The sequence below is a fragment of the Larimichthys crocea genome, chromosome XVIII, assembly GCF_000972845.2.
Source record: "Larimichthys crocea isolate SSNF chromosome XVIII, L_crocea_2.0, whole genome shotgun sequence".
In the NCBI taxonomy this organism is placed as follows: Eukaryota; Metazoa; Chordata; class Actinopteri; family Sciaenidae; genus Larimichthys; species Larimichthys crocea.
This window is the reverse complement of record NC_040028.1, coordinates 3,976,683-3,995,005: the sequence shown is the minus strand read 5'-3', so window position 1 is coordinate 3,995,005 and position 18,323 is coordinate 3,976,683. Positions and strand designations below refer to the sequence as shown.

The 18,323-nt window shown below is 40.3% G+C and overlaps 1 protein-coding gene across 3 annotated transcripts in view; it reads left to right on the top strand.

Moving 5' to 3' along the window:
* LOC104928670 (radixin) overlaps positions 1–18,143 on the top strand; it is a 37,849-nt gene extending 19,706 nt beyond the window's left edge. For all 3 annotated transcript variants that reach the window (XM_019277074.2, XM_010743007.3, XM_019277075.2), the window contains exons 3-15: positions 2,770–2,853; positions 7,114–7,209; positions 7,490–7,612; positions 7,965–8,116; positions 8,587–8,670; positions 9,481–9,627; positions 10,420–10,516; positions 10,606–10,769; positions 12,083–12,213; positions 14,263–14,423; positions 14,772–14,864; positions 15,907–16,113; positions 17,409–18,143. In XM_019277074.2, the coding sequence (XP_019132619.1) occupies positions 2,770–2,853; positions 7,114–7,209; positions 7,490–7,612; positions 7,965–8,116; positions 8,587–8,670; positions 9,481–9,627; positions 10,420–10,516; positions 10,606–10,769; positions 12,083–12,213; positions 14,263–14,423; positions 14,772–14,864; positions 15,907–16,113; positions 17,409–17,573 (1,704 nt within the window). In that variant the 3' untranslated portion in view covers positions 17,574–18,143. The remainder of the gene's footprint in view (positions 1–2,769; positions 2,854–7,113; positions 7,210–7,489; positions 7,613–7,964; positions 8,117–8,586; positions 8,671–9,480; positions 9,628–10,419; positions 10,517–10,605; positions 10,770–12,082; positions 12,214–14,262; positions 14,424–14,771; positions 14,865–15,906; positions 16,114–17,408) is intronic.
* Positions 18,144–18,323: the final 180 nt, after the last annotated feature.

Here is an 18,323-nt window from a genome sequence, read left to right as displayed (position 1 = left end):
CTGCAGGATATTGTTCAAATGTGTGTGTGTGTACAGAGGGTATGGTTAGGTTGGGGGTAGAGTGCCTTTTGTCTGCACAACATGGTGTGTGTGTGTGTGTATGTGTGTGAGCAGAGGGTATGGTTGGGGGAAGAGTGCCTCTGTGTGTGTGAGTGTGTGGTCTTTGTCTATTTTTTTCAGGTCAGTTGAGCTGTCTATGAGCGCTGCTTTCTTATGATCGATGCACTCTGTTCACCTCAGGCGTTATCTGTCTATCTGTCTTTGTCTCTCTCCCTCCTTTTCTCAAACACACACACACAAACACACACACACCCTACAGAATGCGGGTTACAACTTTTACTGTGCCATTGTTACCCTTTTCTCCCCTTTCTCTCTCTCTTTCTCTCTCAGGGTTACTCGAGGACAGTATCAGTTGGTTTCACTGCAGCTGGCTTTGCCTAGTGCAGTAGAGAACACCACAGAACAGTCTAATGTATTACACCTCCAACGGGACAGGAATACACACACATACACACCAACACACCAGCACACAGACACATGTATGATTGCATACTTTGGATTGGATTACCGTGAGACACTGGTTTGGTTTTCATTAGACCGATGATCTCAATGATTTTTAATGCTGCAACATAATAGACGTGCAAACACACACACACACACACACACACACATTTCATGACTGTTAAAACATGGCACTGTGTTAATGTTGTTAACTTCTATAGAGTTCAGGTTTCAAACAGTAACAGCAGTGTGGATGTGGCAGCAGACCTGGATAAAGTTTGCAGATGCCCATATTTGGCTGTGAAAGTCACACCTGACTCCATCCAGCTCCCTGAATCCATTTCTACACCGGCTCTCTTTCTCACACTGTTTTCTTATTTGTGCGGCAGAGTGGCTCCTCTGCTGCCTTCCCAGTGTCAATAAAATGTTTATTTATCACATCCTCATGAATGATTCAGCATTATGCGCCTGTACTGAGTTCAGTTTATTTCACAAAGGATAAAAGGATGAAGAGCTTATTAGTTACTGTATTCATCTCAGCAATGGTTCTTAGTTTAGAAGACAGTTTCTTTTAAGATTAAAGTTTCTGAAATATCAGCAGATGGGCTGCATTGATTTCATGCTGTGGTACTTGTTGGTTCAACCTTTCATCCAGTCACTTTACCTCTTCTATTCGACAAACCATTTGGCCGTCACTTATTGAAAATGACCTGGTTCTGTTGTGTTTGATCTGTCTCACTCAGATGGCCTGTGGTCTTTGTAGTCCCTCTGCATTGCCCACTCTCTTTTCTCTCATCTCCCAGTTATGATACACAGCTTATTTTTTTATATTAAAAATGAATGAGTGGGAACTTTTATCATAGTGGTGCGGTTGCGGTTAGCCTACAGAACAGCTAAGTGGAGTTCCTGATCGTTTTCCCTTCATTAGAGCGAAGCGAAAACAACTTCCTCTCTGCTGCTTCCTGGCAGAAGGAGCAGCGTGTACAGCATGTGCCTTACATGGACACACAGGGTGTGTGTGTGTGTGTGTGTGTGTGTCCACGTGTGTTCACTGAGGGTGAAGAATATTTATAGAAGTCTGATAGGAGCACACACACACATAACACAGCCTGCACAGGCTGTCCCACCAGCAGGCAGTCACAGTAGTTCATAGGCTTCACTTCTTTTCCATTTTTTTGTGGTTTGTTTCACACTGTTTTCTTCCGTAACCATCATTTTTTGTGTGAATGTGCAAGGAATGTGCACATCTGTTTGTGTGTTTGTTTGTGTCAGGACTTCTCATATTGATAATACGAAGGATACATTTTTCCATACTCAATCAGACTCATTCATTGCACAAATACTTGAGAATCCTCTGACTAGAGTATGTTTTCAGACACAAGGAATTTGTCCTGATGGTTTTTTTTGTTTCGGTGCATAATAAACATTACAAATCATAAACACAAATAAAAAAATATAAGATAAAAATTAAAAATTGAAAGTACTAGAAGATAAATATAAAGAGAATTCTTTGTACATAATATTTAGTTTATGTACAAATATTTAGTTCCTTAATTTATTTAATTAAGGAACTGTACAGAACAATGTTTACAGTATGCAGGATGTTTAAATGTGCATGATAGTTTTTGAGACGTAGTAATCCAAAATATATAAAAAAGTGTGTGTTAATGTAATGCATAGAGTTAGTAGACCCTACGTTAATGTAACGTGTTGGCTCTGGGATGTGTATATATACATATATACACACAGGAATGTTGGGAGAGAGAGATGGGGGATGAAAGCCACAGGTCGGATTCAAACACTGGGCCGACGCTGCAAGGACTGAGCCTTTGTACATGGGGCGGATGCTCTAATAACTGAGATAAACGACACCCCCTGGGAAAAACTTTTTGACAGTTTTTGTGGTGTGAGGTTTCAGTCCTGATGGACCGCAGCCTCCTGCCGGCAGGGGGTCTCTGAAAAGTTTGTCATGGATGGGTGGGGTCATCCACAATCTTGATGAGGGAGCTGATGTTATCCCACTTGTGGTCTTGGAGTTTATGTTGCCAGGAAGTGGAAAGACTCCAGGCGAGGCTGGGTTCTTTCTGTCTTCACACTGTGGCCTGTATAACATGTAATATGTCTGTATATATCTGTGTGTGCGCCTGTGCTGCATCACTTTTGCGTACTGCAATATATATATATATATATGTATATTAAGTTAATTACATGTAATATATGATTTATTGGTGCATTCATTTAGTCTTTTTTTTTTTTTCGTTTCTTCAGATCAATGTGCGCGTCACCACCATGGACGCTGAGCTGGAGTTTGCCATCCAGCCCAACACGACAGGCAAACAGCTCTTTGATCAGGTAAGACACATAACGCTCACACATGTATGTTTCTGACTGATTTGATTTGTGAGGTTTCTACAGCATCTATCACTAGATGGAAGAAGAGAGTCAAAGTTCAACTTTGAATTCAGCATTTGAAAGTGAACTCTGTGACCTGTTGGAAGAATCACGTTGTTTGTTATCCGTCAATAATGAAAAGCAATACTGAAAGTGAATGTGTGTGTGTATATGTGTGTGTGTGCCAGTGGGTGCTTGGCTGGGTTTGGATTTGTACTGGTTCTGTCCAAAGATGACACACAAAGTCTCTCTTTGTCTAAACTGGGAGCTTTTAGAGGACAGTGGATCTAAGTGTTGGGTGTATGGTGTGGGTCTGTGTGTGAATGTGTCTGGGAAGTAAAAGGGCAGCTTTCAGCATTGTTTGAGCCTCTAAGGTTTGTTGGGATTGTGGTGACGTAGAGGGAAGAAGAGTGAAAGAAAGAACGATCTGTTCTGTCTTTTTGTTGTTGCTCTTTTGTCTGCGAATTGCCTTAAAATATGAGATCATATTGCACAGTAGCTCTTAAGGCTGTCTTATTGGACTATATCATCAAGTGTTGGTGTATGAAGGCAGCATGTCTGCAGACACTTTATATTTGATAGATGAGTGGAGTATACATTTTAGCATGCTTACATTTGGGAAATAACGTTAGCTAAGCTTGCCAATTAATGTTAATGACGTGGGTTAGCAGGTGGTAGTTGAATATCAGATAGTCTTTTTCGATCTTTTACTGTAAAGGTAGCCTTTTGTGTTTTTAATATTTAGCTATAACTATACCACAATTCTGAATGATGCCTCTCACGCTCTTATCTCCACACTTTACCTAATGCTAACGTTAACTAGCATTAAGGTAATTGTGTAGCTTAAGTTCTACGTAAGCAAAGTGACACAGATCAGAATTTATTTCTCACCAAATAACGTTCTTACCAAAACAAGCACATTTTTGACAGCAGCATCAACTGTTACAGTCAATTCTTACCTTGCCTCCAAGAAAAACGGTGTGGTCACTCGGATGGTACCTTTTCATCTGACAGGATTAGTTGTGTTTCCCATCTTAATTGGCAACGACTGACAGTCATCCTAATCTGCACTTTCTCTGCTACACTTCTATATAATTAACGTTGCGTTACCTTTTTGACGACAGTTTCCCCAGCTTTAGAGGGCAACACAGTTTCCCCTATACCGAGCTTCACATGTCAGCCTGGATTCAGACAAGGCAGCACGTTATGTTGGTGTTTGATGAATTGATCATACTGTTTCCCTTTTTACCGGATAATAAGCAGTGTTGTCGCTTGTCCTGTAAAACATATGGTAGGCTGAGATGAAAGTTATCTGAATTACCGCTCATTAAATATGTGTTGGAAGGGTTTTTGTATTCATTTGTCCTTTTTTTTCATTCATGCATTGAGAACAATTTTAATAAGAATGATCTAATAAGAATGAAGAACTTTTAATACTTCAAAGAACTACACGAAGTACCTGAAGAACCATTTTGACATGAAATAGGAGGTAAACACAGGTGTTACCAATGTTGTTGTTACCTATGATACTAAATAAGGTGGGATGGAACCTTAATTAGTAACAGGTTAATGGAGAGGGAAAATAAGCATTACTCTGTCCTAATCCTAACCAGACTGGACTGGAGGTAGGGGACGTGTGAGAAGGTGCAAGGCCCATTGACTTATCTAAAAGAGAATGGAGAGGAGAGCTGACAGGTGTAGAAGTAATGATAGACCTCTGCGCCGGATGACGCTGTAAAGTTTCACGTGTTCGTCATCAACCAAAAATAGATGTAGATAAAATAGATTCCCCCTTCCTCGAAAAAGACAGAATGATTCCCAGCAGGCACGTAGGTTCTGTTGAACTGTACTCGACATATGCCAAAGGAATACATCACGAGCTGATGAGGACGGTGCGAACGCAGCGCAAACAAGTGAGACGGGATACATTACTAATGCTGAACATGATGCCTCGGTATTCGTATCGAAAACTGATCAGCTTCAGCCAACAATATGTCCCTCAAGTGTGCACGCTGTTTAGTGTGAAAGCGGTCACGTCTCCCCGTGATCATTTGACTGCAGTGTGTCGAGGTCACACAGAGGGAATGTTGAGCTCTGTGACAATGAGTCACGCAGGAAGCTGCTTGGTCCTGAAAGCTGCTTCATTTTTAAATGGTGCAGATCCACGTGAGTGAAGAGAGGACTCCATTGATAAAGAAGCGGCCATCTAAATATAAACACCCATAAGCTCTCTCTCTCTCTCTCTCTCTCTCTCTCTCTCACACACACACACACACACACACACACACACACACACACACACTATGATAAAAGGCCTTAGTGCGATAGGAAAGCTTTTTAATCAAGCTAACCCAAACACCAGCATGTAAGCCCGCCTCTGAACATGAACACTTTGATGGAGCAAAAACTCGCACAAACTTTTAAAGTTGTGTGTGTGAAGTGTTTTCATCTAGTATGAAAGTAAGGAGTCTTCTTCACTCCACTTTATGTTTCCTTCTTTCCTTCCTTCTCTCTCATCAGAATCATTTATCCTCATTCTGAGGCTTCACTTCCAAATCTGCATGCAGAGTCTCAGCATCCGCATAGCTGTCTCTGCATACCGCATTCCCAGCCCCACTGGAGGCCCTGCATGTGTCCATGCGCGCACGTATGTGTGTGTGTGTGTGTGCAATTGTGCAGTTAACCATTGCAACAACATGTTTTGGAAGGCTTGTTTATGTTTTTGCGTGTTTATGTCTGTGATTATTTGATACAGGAGTATTTAATGTGTGTGTGTGTGTGTGTGTGTGTGTGTGTGTGTGTGTGTGTGTGTGTGTGCGTGTGTGTGTGTGTGTGTGAGCATGTCTTCCTGTGTCTGAGACTTAATTATATGGTAGTGAGTGCCAACATATTGACTGTGTAAATCACATTAGACTGAGTAAGCGTCCACATCCCCTCAGGGACTCTCTCTGTCTCTGTGTGTGTGTGTGTCTTCGGCTTTGTGTAAATGGGACTGTTTGTGAATGACAAAACATGTGAGCATGTTTGAGAGAGTACAGAGAGGAGTTAACGACATGGGAAAAGAGAGAATGGAAGAATGGCAGGAAACTGAAGCGTCATGAACTGTGACTTCACAGTTCTAGTGCGGTTTCCTCAGAAGATGTGATCTCCTGCTGTTATTTTGCTAAATTAAAGCACACATTTGACAAAAGTAAGTGGACAACTTCTCATAATGTCCTCATATGTGTACATATTTATATAGAATAGGAGTGATACATAAGTAGGGGTTGGAAATTTGACAATTTTAGATTAAAATCTACTTTTCGGGCGAATCGTGGAGGTCATGGAGTTTCCAAACTTCACATAACCTCATTGACTAATGTATTTGCGCTACATGAACAAATTAATCGTGTGACTGGACAAAGTACTTCACGTAGTTCAGGTGCGTGCACTTACCTACTTACTTTCTATTGACCAGATTGCCCATCTGTAAAGGGAGGTCTTAATTAAGCAGCATACAGTTAGTGATATTTTAGACCACAGTGTTGTAAAGCCAGGCCCAGAAACAAAGTTTGGAAGTAGTTTGGAAGAATCTCATTGTCCTGCAGAGCTCTGACCTTATCTGCATCCAACACCAACACCTTCGGGATGGACTGGAACACAGACCATGAACCAAACCTGATCACTCAACATCAGTGTTGGGCTTCACCGATGCTCAAACGAATCCCTGCAGCCGGGGGTCAGTAGGCCTGTGGGAAGAGTGGAGCAAATTAATGCTGAAGGTTTTGGAATGAGATGTTCAGTGATCACATATGTTGTGATGTTTGAGTGTCTCTATACTCTGCTCTGATTTTCACATGCTTTTGCTCAGTGTCCTGGATGTTCTTTTCCTTGTATTTGGTGTGATATTCAGCATCTGTGTGTGCATAAAAGCAATGATAACCTGTCTCTTAAGTTAAGACAGACACAGTTTAATCATCAGTATTTCACACTGCCTCTGTGTAATTACTGTCAATAGATGACACCACTGGGACGATGCACAGCCTTTATCTCATGCCGCAGGTATTGAGGTTTACAACTGCGGTTTCCCTCCGACTTTCATTCATCATCTCACCACATAAACTCTGTGATTCACAAAAGTTGTTTTTATTCATCAAAAATCCAATTAGAAATTTGCAAACCTTGCTATAAGAGCTTCGTTGGCAGTCTTGTAGCAGCTGAGACTCATTTGTGTGGTTTCAGGTGGTGAAGACGGTGGGTCTGAGGGAGGTCTGGTTCTTCGGCCTGCAGTACACAGACAGTAAAGGCTACACCACGTGGCTCAAACTCAACAAGAAGGTGAGAGATCCCAAACACAACCAATCAAGGCTTTCCACCCATAAATCATTCTCACAATTTAGTTATGCAAGTCTGTAAAGAGTAAACCATGCTGAGACTTCATCCTGATAAACAGCCTCAGAAGTCAACTTGTATCATCTTTAATATTCAACATTTGCTATATACTTAAGTCTCTTTAATCTTATTTTAGATGAAGAGAAAGTTTGATTTCCCCAAGACTACATACTGTAAAAACATGTGAAGGGTAAGAGATGAAATGTTGTGTGCGTGTTCTCTCCAGGTGACGCAGCAGGATGTGAAGAAGGAGAATCCTCTGCAGTTTAAGTTCAGAGCAAAGTTCTTCCCGGAAGATGTTTCTGAGGAACTCATCCAGGAGATCACACAGAAACTCTTTTTCCTGCAGGTACAGACAGATCTGACAGATTACCGAGTAAGGTCGACCAAACAAATACTAACACAAGGTGGACTTTTTGTGAGAGCTGAGTGACTTACAGCTGTTGTCTTCATGTGTGAGAGCACGATTTTTGGGTCTTAACGAGATAATTTGGTATCTGTCTGTTGATTAAAGCTGCCACTAAATTTCATGCTCAGGCTTGTTATTATTCTTCGATCAGATACTTCTTAATTTAAATCAAAATGTTGCCTGTTGTTGATGTTAGACTGTAACGTATCAGCCATTTAATGTTTGGGAAGGTTGCCTTCTTTTCTTTCTTTTATTCATTTCTGGTTTGTCTTCCGATTGTGTGTCCCTACAGGTGAAGGAGGCCATTCTGAATGATGAGAACTACTGTCCCCCAGAGACTGCAGTGTTGGTGGCCTCCTACGCCGTCCAGGCCAAGTATGGAGATTACAACAAAGACCTTCACAAGCCTGGCTACCTGGCCTCAGATCGGCTACTGCCACAGAGGTACAGTAAATATATAAACAGAATACTATACTTGAGAGGACCTGTATTGAAATAAGTGATTCCCTAGCCTCTAACTTATGTTCAGACTACAATGGTGAAAAATGAAATGGACTGCACTTCTATGATACCTGACAAATGGCAATGCCTGGCAACACACACACTGAGTGCAGCATGCCCTGATTATCAGTTTTAAGGACATTCAGGAGCTGTGGTGGACCCTGCCATTAATGGACAATCAGCGCTACCTCCTGAGCTATAGCCACCCTCTTAATATCATGAATATTGTGATATATATATATAATGTGTATTGCTGACACCATCATTATCCCGGGAAATAGATTATCAGCATGCTATTATGAGTGAAATCTGTAACCCTCGGAAGTGATGAAGTGCAGAAGGCCATCTGAGAGGATGTACTGTAGTAATGTTGTATTTATTATACGTTGTTTTTTCTTGTGTGTGTCCTTTAGAGTCCTAGAGCAACACAAGCTGACGAAGGAGCAGTGGGAGGACAGAATACAGACGTGGCACGAGGAACACAGAAGCATGCTCAGGTACATCTCTGTGTGCGTGTGGTGGTGAGGATTATCATCTCTTAAGACTTGTCCTTGTGTATCTGTATGTTTAATAGAGTTGAGCCGGATACTCGGCTGAAATGAGTATCCAGTATGGATAAAGCACTTTTGCCGAGTACGAGTATTATACGAGTAATACAAGTCAATATCTGTGCTCGGATTGAATGAAAATCCTCATTGGGTAGCTGACTGTGTCTGCGTTCTGTGATAGGCTAGTCACAGCGCCAATCCCCTACACACATACACATGTATTGTGTTGCTGTATCCTGCTCTGCTCACTCACACACAGAACAGCTCTCTGTCTCTCCCTCAGTCACCCAGGTTCGTGGGGCTTTTCCGTTAACGTTTAGGGTTTCTTCAGCGTCACATTTGTTTTTACTTTGGTTTGTACTTACTTATTAACCAGGTGAGTTCTGGTAAACGTGGGTTCGTTCAGACGTGGTGCTTGGTAGAATGCGACTCGCCTGTCTGAGATTTTTTTCTTTTTCTTTTTTAAATCGTCAGTGTCTGACACTTTCTTGCTGTATTTAATAAAAAAAATAAAGGTAGTAGTGGTATACAAATTAAGCTATACACACACGCACACAGACACACACACACACACTCTCTCTCTCTCTCTCTCTGTCTCTCCACCCATTTTCTGGTTAGGCCCCACCCACTCAAAGTACAGATACAGATACAGATACAGATAATTCATATGGTAAACAGATACAGATAATGCTGTACTCGCTCATCCATAGTGTTTAATGTTGTTCGTACCTGTATGTGTGTGTGTGTGTGTGTGTACAGGGAGGATGCGATGATGGAGTACCTGAAGATAGCTCAGGACCTGGAGATGTACGGTGTCAACTACTTTGAAATTAAAAACAAGAAGGGCACAGAGCTGTGGCTGGGGGTCGACGCCCTAGGACTCAACATCTATGAGCATGAAGACAAGTAACCAACACACAGACACACAATAGTTACATACTTGAGGCTGCTTAGATTCATTCATGGTGGTTTCATATCTGATCTCACCATATTTGATCTGGTCGCTCTAGTTCAGTGAGCGACCTGTGGGTCACAAGATAAAGGTGAGGGGTCACCAGATGATTAACAGTAAGGAAAACTCTGTTCAGTTTCCCAAAATTCATTTTTTATTCAAGTGAGACCAAACAGTTGGGAACTGCTGTTGTAGCTGATGTGACCTCGAACATCGAAACAGAAAACTTAAATTTAAGAGGAAGAAAGTGAAACCACAAGAGAAGTTACTGTCAATGACAACAACACCCACTCACATATTTTATTTTAGGAAGATTCCCTGCTGCAGTTGACTCACTTTTTTTCTTTACTTCAGTCACTGCATTATATTTATTTGGAGAAATATATCTTATATGAATGTGGTTACATGTCTGAATCTGTAAATACGGTTTTGAAATTAGAGCCATGAAAGATGAAATATGTTTCCTTTATCTTTAAATGTACGTCACACACACCCATCAGATGATAAATATAAATATATTTTAAAAAAGTGTTAAGACAATCTGAACTGTCTGCTTTCTCACCTCATCCACAACCCTAGATTGCATTGTTTGACAACAGTGCCCTCTTTTGGTATTAAACAGCACAGCATCAGTTGATGACACCCAACATTTTAAAGTCCTTTTTTATTTTTGATACTTTGAAAGCATGCACATGTGCTTATACACATAAAGTCAGTAATTCATCCATTTTTTAATCTCGTCTCAGGTTGTCACCAAAGATCGGCTTTCCCTGGAGTGAGATCAGAAACATTTCCTTCAGTGACAAGAAGTTTGTCATCAAGCCCATCGACAAGAAAGCTCCAGTAAGTGCAAGCGTGATGTGTGATTGAGGATATATATTTTTTAATGTGTTTTTTTACGCCAACACATCTATCGTTTGTGTTTCCTCCAGGACTTTGTGTTCTACGCCCCTCGGTTGCGGATCAACAAGCGTATCCTGGCGTTATGTATGGGCAACCATGAGCTGTACATGAGGAGGAGGAAGCCCGACACCATCGAGGTGCAGCAGATGAAGGCTCAGGCCAGAGAGGAGAAGCACCACAAACAGATGGAGAGGTACAGTACTCGCTGCTTCTCCTTTGCCAGCGCTATAAGTTGGTTTGGAAGCACCATCTGTCATTTATTCCAGGTGGAAATGATGGTTCACCTGTTTATTGAAGACTCCTGCATATTACATATCGTAACAGTTGGAATGCTGACACTGCCACACTTCAAAAAGTTGCCTTCTTTTCTGCTGATTTTTTGCCCGTAGCTGATTCCTTACTTTTTATTAGTATAATAAATTTAAATCATCAGTCAAAGTCCTTCATTTAAAAATCAGTCACCCCAGTGAATTTCACTTTGTGTGAGGTGTGGGAGCATGTAGCTGTCATTCCACTGAGCTAGCCGTTAAAAAGAGGTTAGGAAAACTAATCATTTAGTTGCAGTCCTGTGATCGGCTGGTGATTCATCCAGGTCCCTCACTCACTGTCATCTCTAACCCCCCAACCCTGCAAAGTAGTTAGAGTAGTTAGTAGTTAGAGCTGATGGATATGTGACTGAAACTCACATAAATGATTGGACTTTCATTTGCCAGCTAATTAAAGTGCTTTCTGCTCCTTAAATAGTGTCACAGGTTAGCTCCCACTGGTGTTTCTAACCCTAACACACACTGTGTGCACTACTTTGAATGAAGAAATTTGAGCAGATATGTGACGGGGAAGTACGTCGATAAACTTTGTGAGCAGTAGGGGGCAGTGTTGCATTTATAAAAATGTGTGTTGCTGCTGTTTCATTAGAAAACATTTTTACTCTTTTTATTAATGTGTAAAACTTTAAAAAAAAAAGAATATATTGTGCTGTACAAATATAATAACAGCAATTATAACAGGCAGAATACTATGACAGTTATAGTACATCTATGATAAGTGTGAGCGATAAGGCTGCAGTGTTTGTCAGTGTCATTCATTTGCAGACTGCAGTCATTTCTCTTTCTGTTGATTGTGTTTGTATAATGGGTGTGCGTGTTATGTTTCATTTGAAGGCATCGAATGTCTCACTTGTTACCAACCATTTTTTTTTGCCTCATAAATACGTTTGCCTGGACATGTTGGAGGAACTGCATATCTAAAAACGTTTTGCAAAAAATAATAAAACATATTGTTTCCATATTTTTAAGTTGTTTAAATGCACACAACAAACTGTAAGAGACCAGGTAAAGCAGGAAAACATGGCAAGAAGACGGCTAACACGGCATCGGGACAAAAGTCTCGATAAGACCAGGTTCAATGTGAACATTCTATGAGTTTTCTTGTAGGTTAAGTTTATGATGTATGACTTTAAATGATCAATAGATAAATCAGTGGTTTGGCTGTGTGTTGTTTCCACAGGGCGCAGCTTGAGAACGAGAAGAAGAAGCGTGAGCATGCGGAGAAGGAGAAGGAGCGGATAGAGCGAGAGAAGGACGAGCTGATCGAGAGGCTGAGGCAGATCGAAGAGCAGACGCACAGAGCTCAGAAAGGTACGACCACGCTGACATCAAGTCAGCACAGTATGTGCTCCTGTACCTCCATCTTTGTGAGGACCAAATTCAGCCTTAGGCCTCGAGAGGGAGTGTTTTTTTTTTTTTTTTTTTAGCTTTTCAACAAGTGTTTCTAGTTCGATTCTCATTCTGGAATAATTCTTGCCTGTTTTTTCTTTTTTTTTCAGGCAAAGTTCTCACACAGCTGATTGTGATTAGGCAAAATGAAGCATCTGACAACTTCTTTTGTCGAAAGTATCAAAAGAAGTTTCGATACCAGAAACTAAAACTGAATTCTTGCATTAACATAACAAATTCAAATCATACCCAGCTCTTGTTTTTCAAAGTGTTCATATTGATCTATGTTGGATAATTTTTGAATACTACAACACTATTTAGAAACCTGAACAACACCTGTGAACAGTTATAATCTCTTATTAAAATTTCAAACATTTCCTAAAGTTGAAAGGTCTGTTTAGTCTGTGTAAACAGCTCCGAGTTTGTTCGCAGACTGCAACTAGTTTGCCAGGTTTTCAAAAGATAATTAACAACAGAACCTTACCTGATGTTACTTAAAGGTCAGGCATGTAAAACATTCAAATCCCCAAAATGTCCTCTTTACAGGAACCTAAACATACTATCGCTCTTTTCTCTTTGTCTGTTTTCTATGAAGTGGAGGCTCCAACACAGACTGGGACAAGCAGCTTCAAAGTAGTACCAGGCTGCACATTTTTACTGCAAAACAGGTCATAAAACAGCACAGAGAGATTTTAAAGAAAGATATGAACTATGAAATCTTTTTGTTTTACCAGTTTTTTAGTCAATTCAGTTAAAAAATAATTGTAGCAAAATGTAGGAATTCATCAGATGCAGAAAGCAAATGTCTTTAACTAAAAAAAGACTGTGGCTCCATGGGTAATAAAGCATGACGCGATGTAAGGTTGACGAAAATATCAATACTAAAGCAGATGGCCGCCCGCCATGGGCTGGGTTTGGTGGTGGTGGTGGAAAGTGTTGGGTCTCTGTAAATAATATTAAGAGTATAGTCTAGACCTGATCTATGTGCAAAGTGTGATAACGTATGTTATGATTCTGTGCCATATAAATTACATTTTCAAAATAAGGCTGCGCTGATGAAACAATGAAACTGCTCCTCGTTATGTGTTCAGTGGCCTTTTCCGTTTATTTTTGAAAACACATAATCCTTTTTTGTGTGCCTAGGATTCTTTTTTCTTTTTTGCTGTAAAAAATCACTTTTTTAATACTGTCAGTGTATCAAAGTTTAAAATTCTGGCATTGACAACTTTAATGTGGAAGCATTTATGGCAACAAGAAGTACCTGGAAGTATCTGAAACATTTAAAAAACAAAACAAAACTATATTTCATCATTTTCTTTATCTCAAAATAACATAGATGTATAAAGTTGTCTTTCTTTGGTATAGGTTAAATCTGGTACAACTGGACTTGGTTGGAGAGCCTTGAAGATGTTTCACCTTTTAGATGGTTCATTACAAGACGTGTCACAAGATGGTTCGACAACAAGGAACACAAACAAATCAAGTGGAAATAACGGCCTGATTAACAATCCCACCAAGGCTAAATTACCGGGGTTTCCCCAACAGTCCGTCAAAACTGAAGAAGCCTCTTGGATGAGAACTGAAACGCCTTTATCGATCTACAGCCAAGTCCAATTACCCCACGTTTAACTATCTCTCAAAGAATACACACAGATGTTCATAAGCCGATATATATAATTTAAATGTCAAACAAAAAACTGTTTTAACAGAACCTCACCAAAAAAAGTGGACCGTGACTCACTGGAACTTTATTTAGTATCATTTATCTGTGATCACACCCGTCCAGGACAATGAATTTGTTCATATTCATGGTCAAAACTTGTTCTGCAGCACATAATGAAACGTATAAATCCAATTCTGTGTGTACACACAGGCGCATTTGTCAAAACTTATTTTGGCTCGAGCTCTCTGCCCTCACTGATCACACAGAGGGTCTGCAGCTCATTTATTTCCATGTGTGTGTGTGTGCAGAGCTTGAGGAGCAGACTCGCAGGGCACTGGAGTTGGAGCAGGAGAGGAAGCGGGCAAAGGAGGAGGCAGAGCGGCTGGAGAAGGAGAGGCAAGCGGCCGAGGAGGCCAAGGCAGCGCTCGCTCAGCAAGCTGCAGACCAGATGAAGAACCAGGAGCAACTGGTACGTGCAGTTACACGTCAACCACAAATCACAGACTCTGTCTCCATCCATTTACTGCTTCACTTTAGTGCTAAAAGCTATGCTTGTTAAAGCAATGATTGTTTCTTTAATCACCAATAGGTGACTAAATTAAATTCTAAGAATCAGATATAACCGTCTTTTTATTTCCTTTTATTCTACTTCTCATTTAACATTTTTAATTTATACCTTCAAAACACTTTTGACACTGCTTTTATATTTATTTTTTTTAATTACACACATTCATGTAATAAACCAGTGCAAGCAAAACTACTAGTTTATCAAATATAAAAAGTTACGCAACGCCACACTGACTTTTATTTTCAACAGGCTGCTGAGTTAGCAGAGTTCACCGCCAAAATCGCCCTGCTTGAGGAGGCCAAGAGGAAAAAGGAAGATGAGGCAACGGAATGGCAACACAAAGTAACGTAACCCCTCTATATATAAGTGTGTGTGTGTGTGTGTGTGTGTTTTCAGTGTGTTTTCTCTCACCTGTGTGTATAGAAGTGGCTGCAGCTTATTTAGTGATGACACAGACCAAAAGAAAGGGAAACACAGCAACACCCAAACTGTGATAACCTTGTTTGTGGAAGAATACTCCTTTATTACTGTGACACTAACACACAAAGAAGCCTGACCCATTAGCACTACTCATAATACAGAACAATTCATTTTAGCAGTGTAACATTGTCGAAAAGAAAAGTTCACACATCACATAAATAATCAGCCAATCAATATATCATTTTCATGTTGATCTGATGATCATTTTTAATATTCTTCCTGAATGACTCTTGGCAAAGCAACAATAAATTAAAGATAAATCATAAATTTGTCATATGTATTTTTATATACTTGTTACAGTTTAAAGAAGCTGCTATTAGTTTGATTCGTTCTTCTTTATGCTCCTACAGTATAAAGGGGAAGAGATGAGTTAGATGGTAAAATAACAATCTCAACAGTTTAAACTTGGTTCTTTCACAGTGTTTCCTGGTTTATTAAAGTTATTCTGTGCACAATATGTGATGATCGACTTTTTTTGTAAAAGATTTACATTTATTTAAAATAGTAAAAGATGCAGCTAGGCATGCATGTCAAACAAAGCCATGTGAGTCAAACCAGAAAAATCTATCTCAATCTGAATCACAGTCTTAGTGGAGACTGACTAAAAATGACATAAAGGGACAACACTTTTCCTCAGAGAGTTCTTTAATATATTATTTTAGTGTAGTGTAATATTAAAAATGCTGTAATTTCAGTAGTTCCATTCTGGTCATACAGTTCAGTTTTGTCTGTTTCTGTACAACGGAAGCAGGTTTCGAGGTAAATATAGTGCACAGACGGCTTTATGTAATTATATTCTTTTGTAAAAGAGGTTAAAAACCTGTGACCCAGTTTGGTCCTGGATCACACAACTAAAACTATAAAACTGTTTCCCTCAATAAGCATTCCTGCGTGTTCTTTACAGGCTCTGTCAGCACAAGACGACCTGGAGAAAACCAGGGAGGAGCTAAAAACGGCCATGATGGCCCCGCCGGCGCCAGAACACGATGAGCAGGACGAAGCAAGCGAGGCAAGCGCCGAGCTGCTCAGTGAGGGCGTGACCAGCCATCGCAGTGAAGAGGAACGAATGACCGAGGCGCAGAAGAATGATCGTGTCAAGAAACAGTTACAGGTCGAGCAGCAGTGCATAATTCTCTTGGGACTAATTACAAGTCCAATCCTGTTTGTGCAGAAGGGAATATTTATAACCTTTCATTAGAATCATTTGTGATCACAGACATAACTTTTTGAGTATCATAAAATTGCAGTAAGTTAATTCAGGCACATTACTTGCTATTACTAAAGAGTAGTCCATGAGTTCATGAATAAAACAAAGATTTTTGGTCCAAATATAGATGAGTTTTCATCACAGATAATTTTGCAAAAATGGAAACAACAACTTCATTATTTTCAGTCAGTAAAGGGAAGACGTGCTGTACCACATGGTGTCTGACTTCAGTGATGCAACTTTTAAGATTCCTCAAAACATGCAATTGTAGAAAAAAAAAAAATCAAGTGTGGCTCAGTTTATTCATAATTCAGCTGCATTTGCATCTAATAAAACTCTGTGACATGGCTTCAGTTCTTACTGGATTCTTTTGAAGATACTGTACTAAAATGATTTTCCTATGAAGCTGCTGGAAATAGGAATGTGGGCAGCTTTAGTTTCTTCGATTTAATGTGAGTTAATGTGTTTAATGCACAGAAATTAAACTTGTTTTTTGTTTTTCCGATAACAGTGATAGTGTGATTCTATTCAGTGTGCTATGGAATGGTCTATCTATCACTATCAGTTTTAACACAGAATAACCACACTGCACAACCTCAGGAAGGGAGCGTCTGTTATTTTATTCCATACATCCACAAGGCTGATCCGATTTTGACAAAAGTTAAAGACCTGTTGCAAGTCATAACTTTAATGTAAAGATTTACTAGAAATCCAAATGTTTAACATGAGACATCTCAGACAAAACTGACCCCTTTTTCATTCAATTCAGTTTTATTTATATTGCACCAAATCATAAGAGAGGTTATCTCATGACACTTAGTGTAGAGCAGGTGTAGACTGTTACTCTTCCCACCATGAACAAGCACTTAGCCGTGCAAGGGTTCATTTTCTTTACCTCGAGCAGAACCGAGAATGTGTCGGCAGCCATTTGGTTTTTACTGATCGCATTAGTAGACATGATGCTACTTGGTACTGTGACGCAATATTACATTAGCTGTACATACAGGTGCTATAAAATATATTTCTTTACATTGTTACACAAGTATACTTAAATCTACTATGATACCTAAATGAGAACATGGCCTTTTTTAACTTTTTTTTTAAAATCTCATCTTGGTCCAGTTGAGTCTCAGTCATGAACTGTGATGTAATGTTTTGTTGTCTCTCATCGTCCCTCTCTGTGTCTGTTCTCTGTCCAGGCCCTGAGTTCAGAGTTGGCCGAGGCCCGGGATGATACGAAGAAAACCCAGAACGACATGTTGCACGCCGAGAACGTCAGAGCGGGCAGAGACAAGTACAAAACCCTGCGTCAGATCCGCCAGGGCAACACCAAGCAGCGTATTGATGAGTTTGAGTCCATGTGAGCCGGGATGAAGGGTGGACACAACGATGAAGAGAGACAGTTTGTCTCGTTGCCATGTCAACGCCTCACTTTCCTTGTAAAGCCCAAAAACCTGCTGCCACCCCAGGAACTCCTGCTTTTTTTTCTACCCCAGGAGAAAAAAAACGGCTAACGGGCTTTGTAGCTTCAGCCTCGCCAAAGCTCTGCCTAGCAGCGTTTGGTCAATCACACTGCTACCTGCTTTTAAGAGCTCCGCCCCCTCCCACCACCCCAACAAAGCACACGTCTTTTAATCTGTCAGAAAAAGAGCAAGCAGCATACCCTGTCAAACATGGACCTCTCCCTTCTCCAACACTGACAGTTTTAATGCTTGCATGTATAGTAATTAAACAACAGGGCCATCAGACAAAACGACAAAATGACTGGACAGAATTGGCCGATATCGTGCTTTTACGCAACAAAATAAAATGGCCATTTGTAGCTCGTCGACGTTGCCAGCACGCTTGTCCGTAAAGCTTTAATATCTGTACCTTACTTTCACTTCTTTTGTCATCAGTTGAACAATTTAAATAATTTGTTTAAAAAAAAAAAACGCCTTATTTGTCTCATTTCCTTCCTATCTAGTATTACTTTTTGTCTTTTTGTGTTGGGAAAGTTAATCTGTTCAGTTGTGCTGTCAGTGTCATTGATCTGTTGATGTTGCATCAGCTATTGTCTCCTTTGAATGGCTGTCAGTTTGCAGATGCTCACTTTGAGAGTCGTGAGCGACACA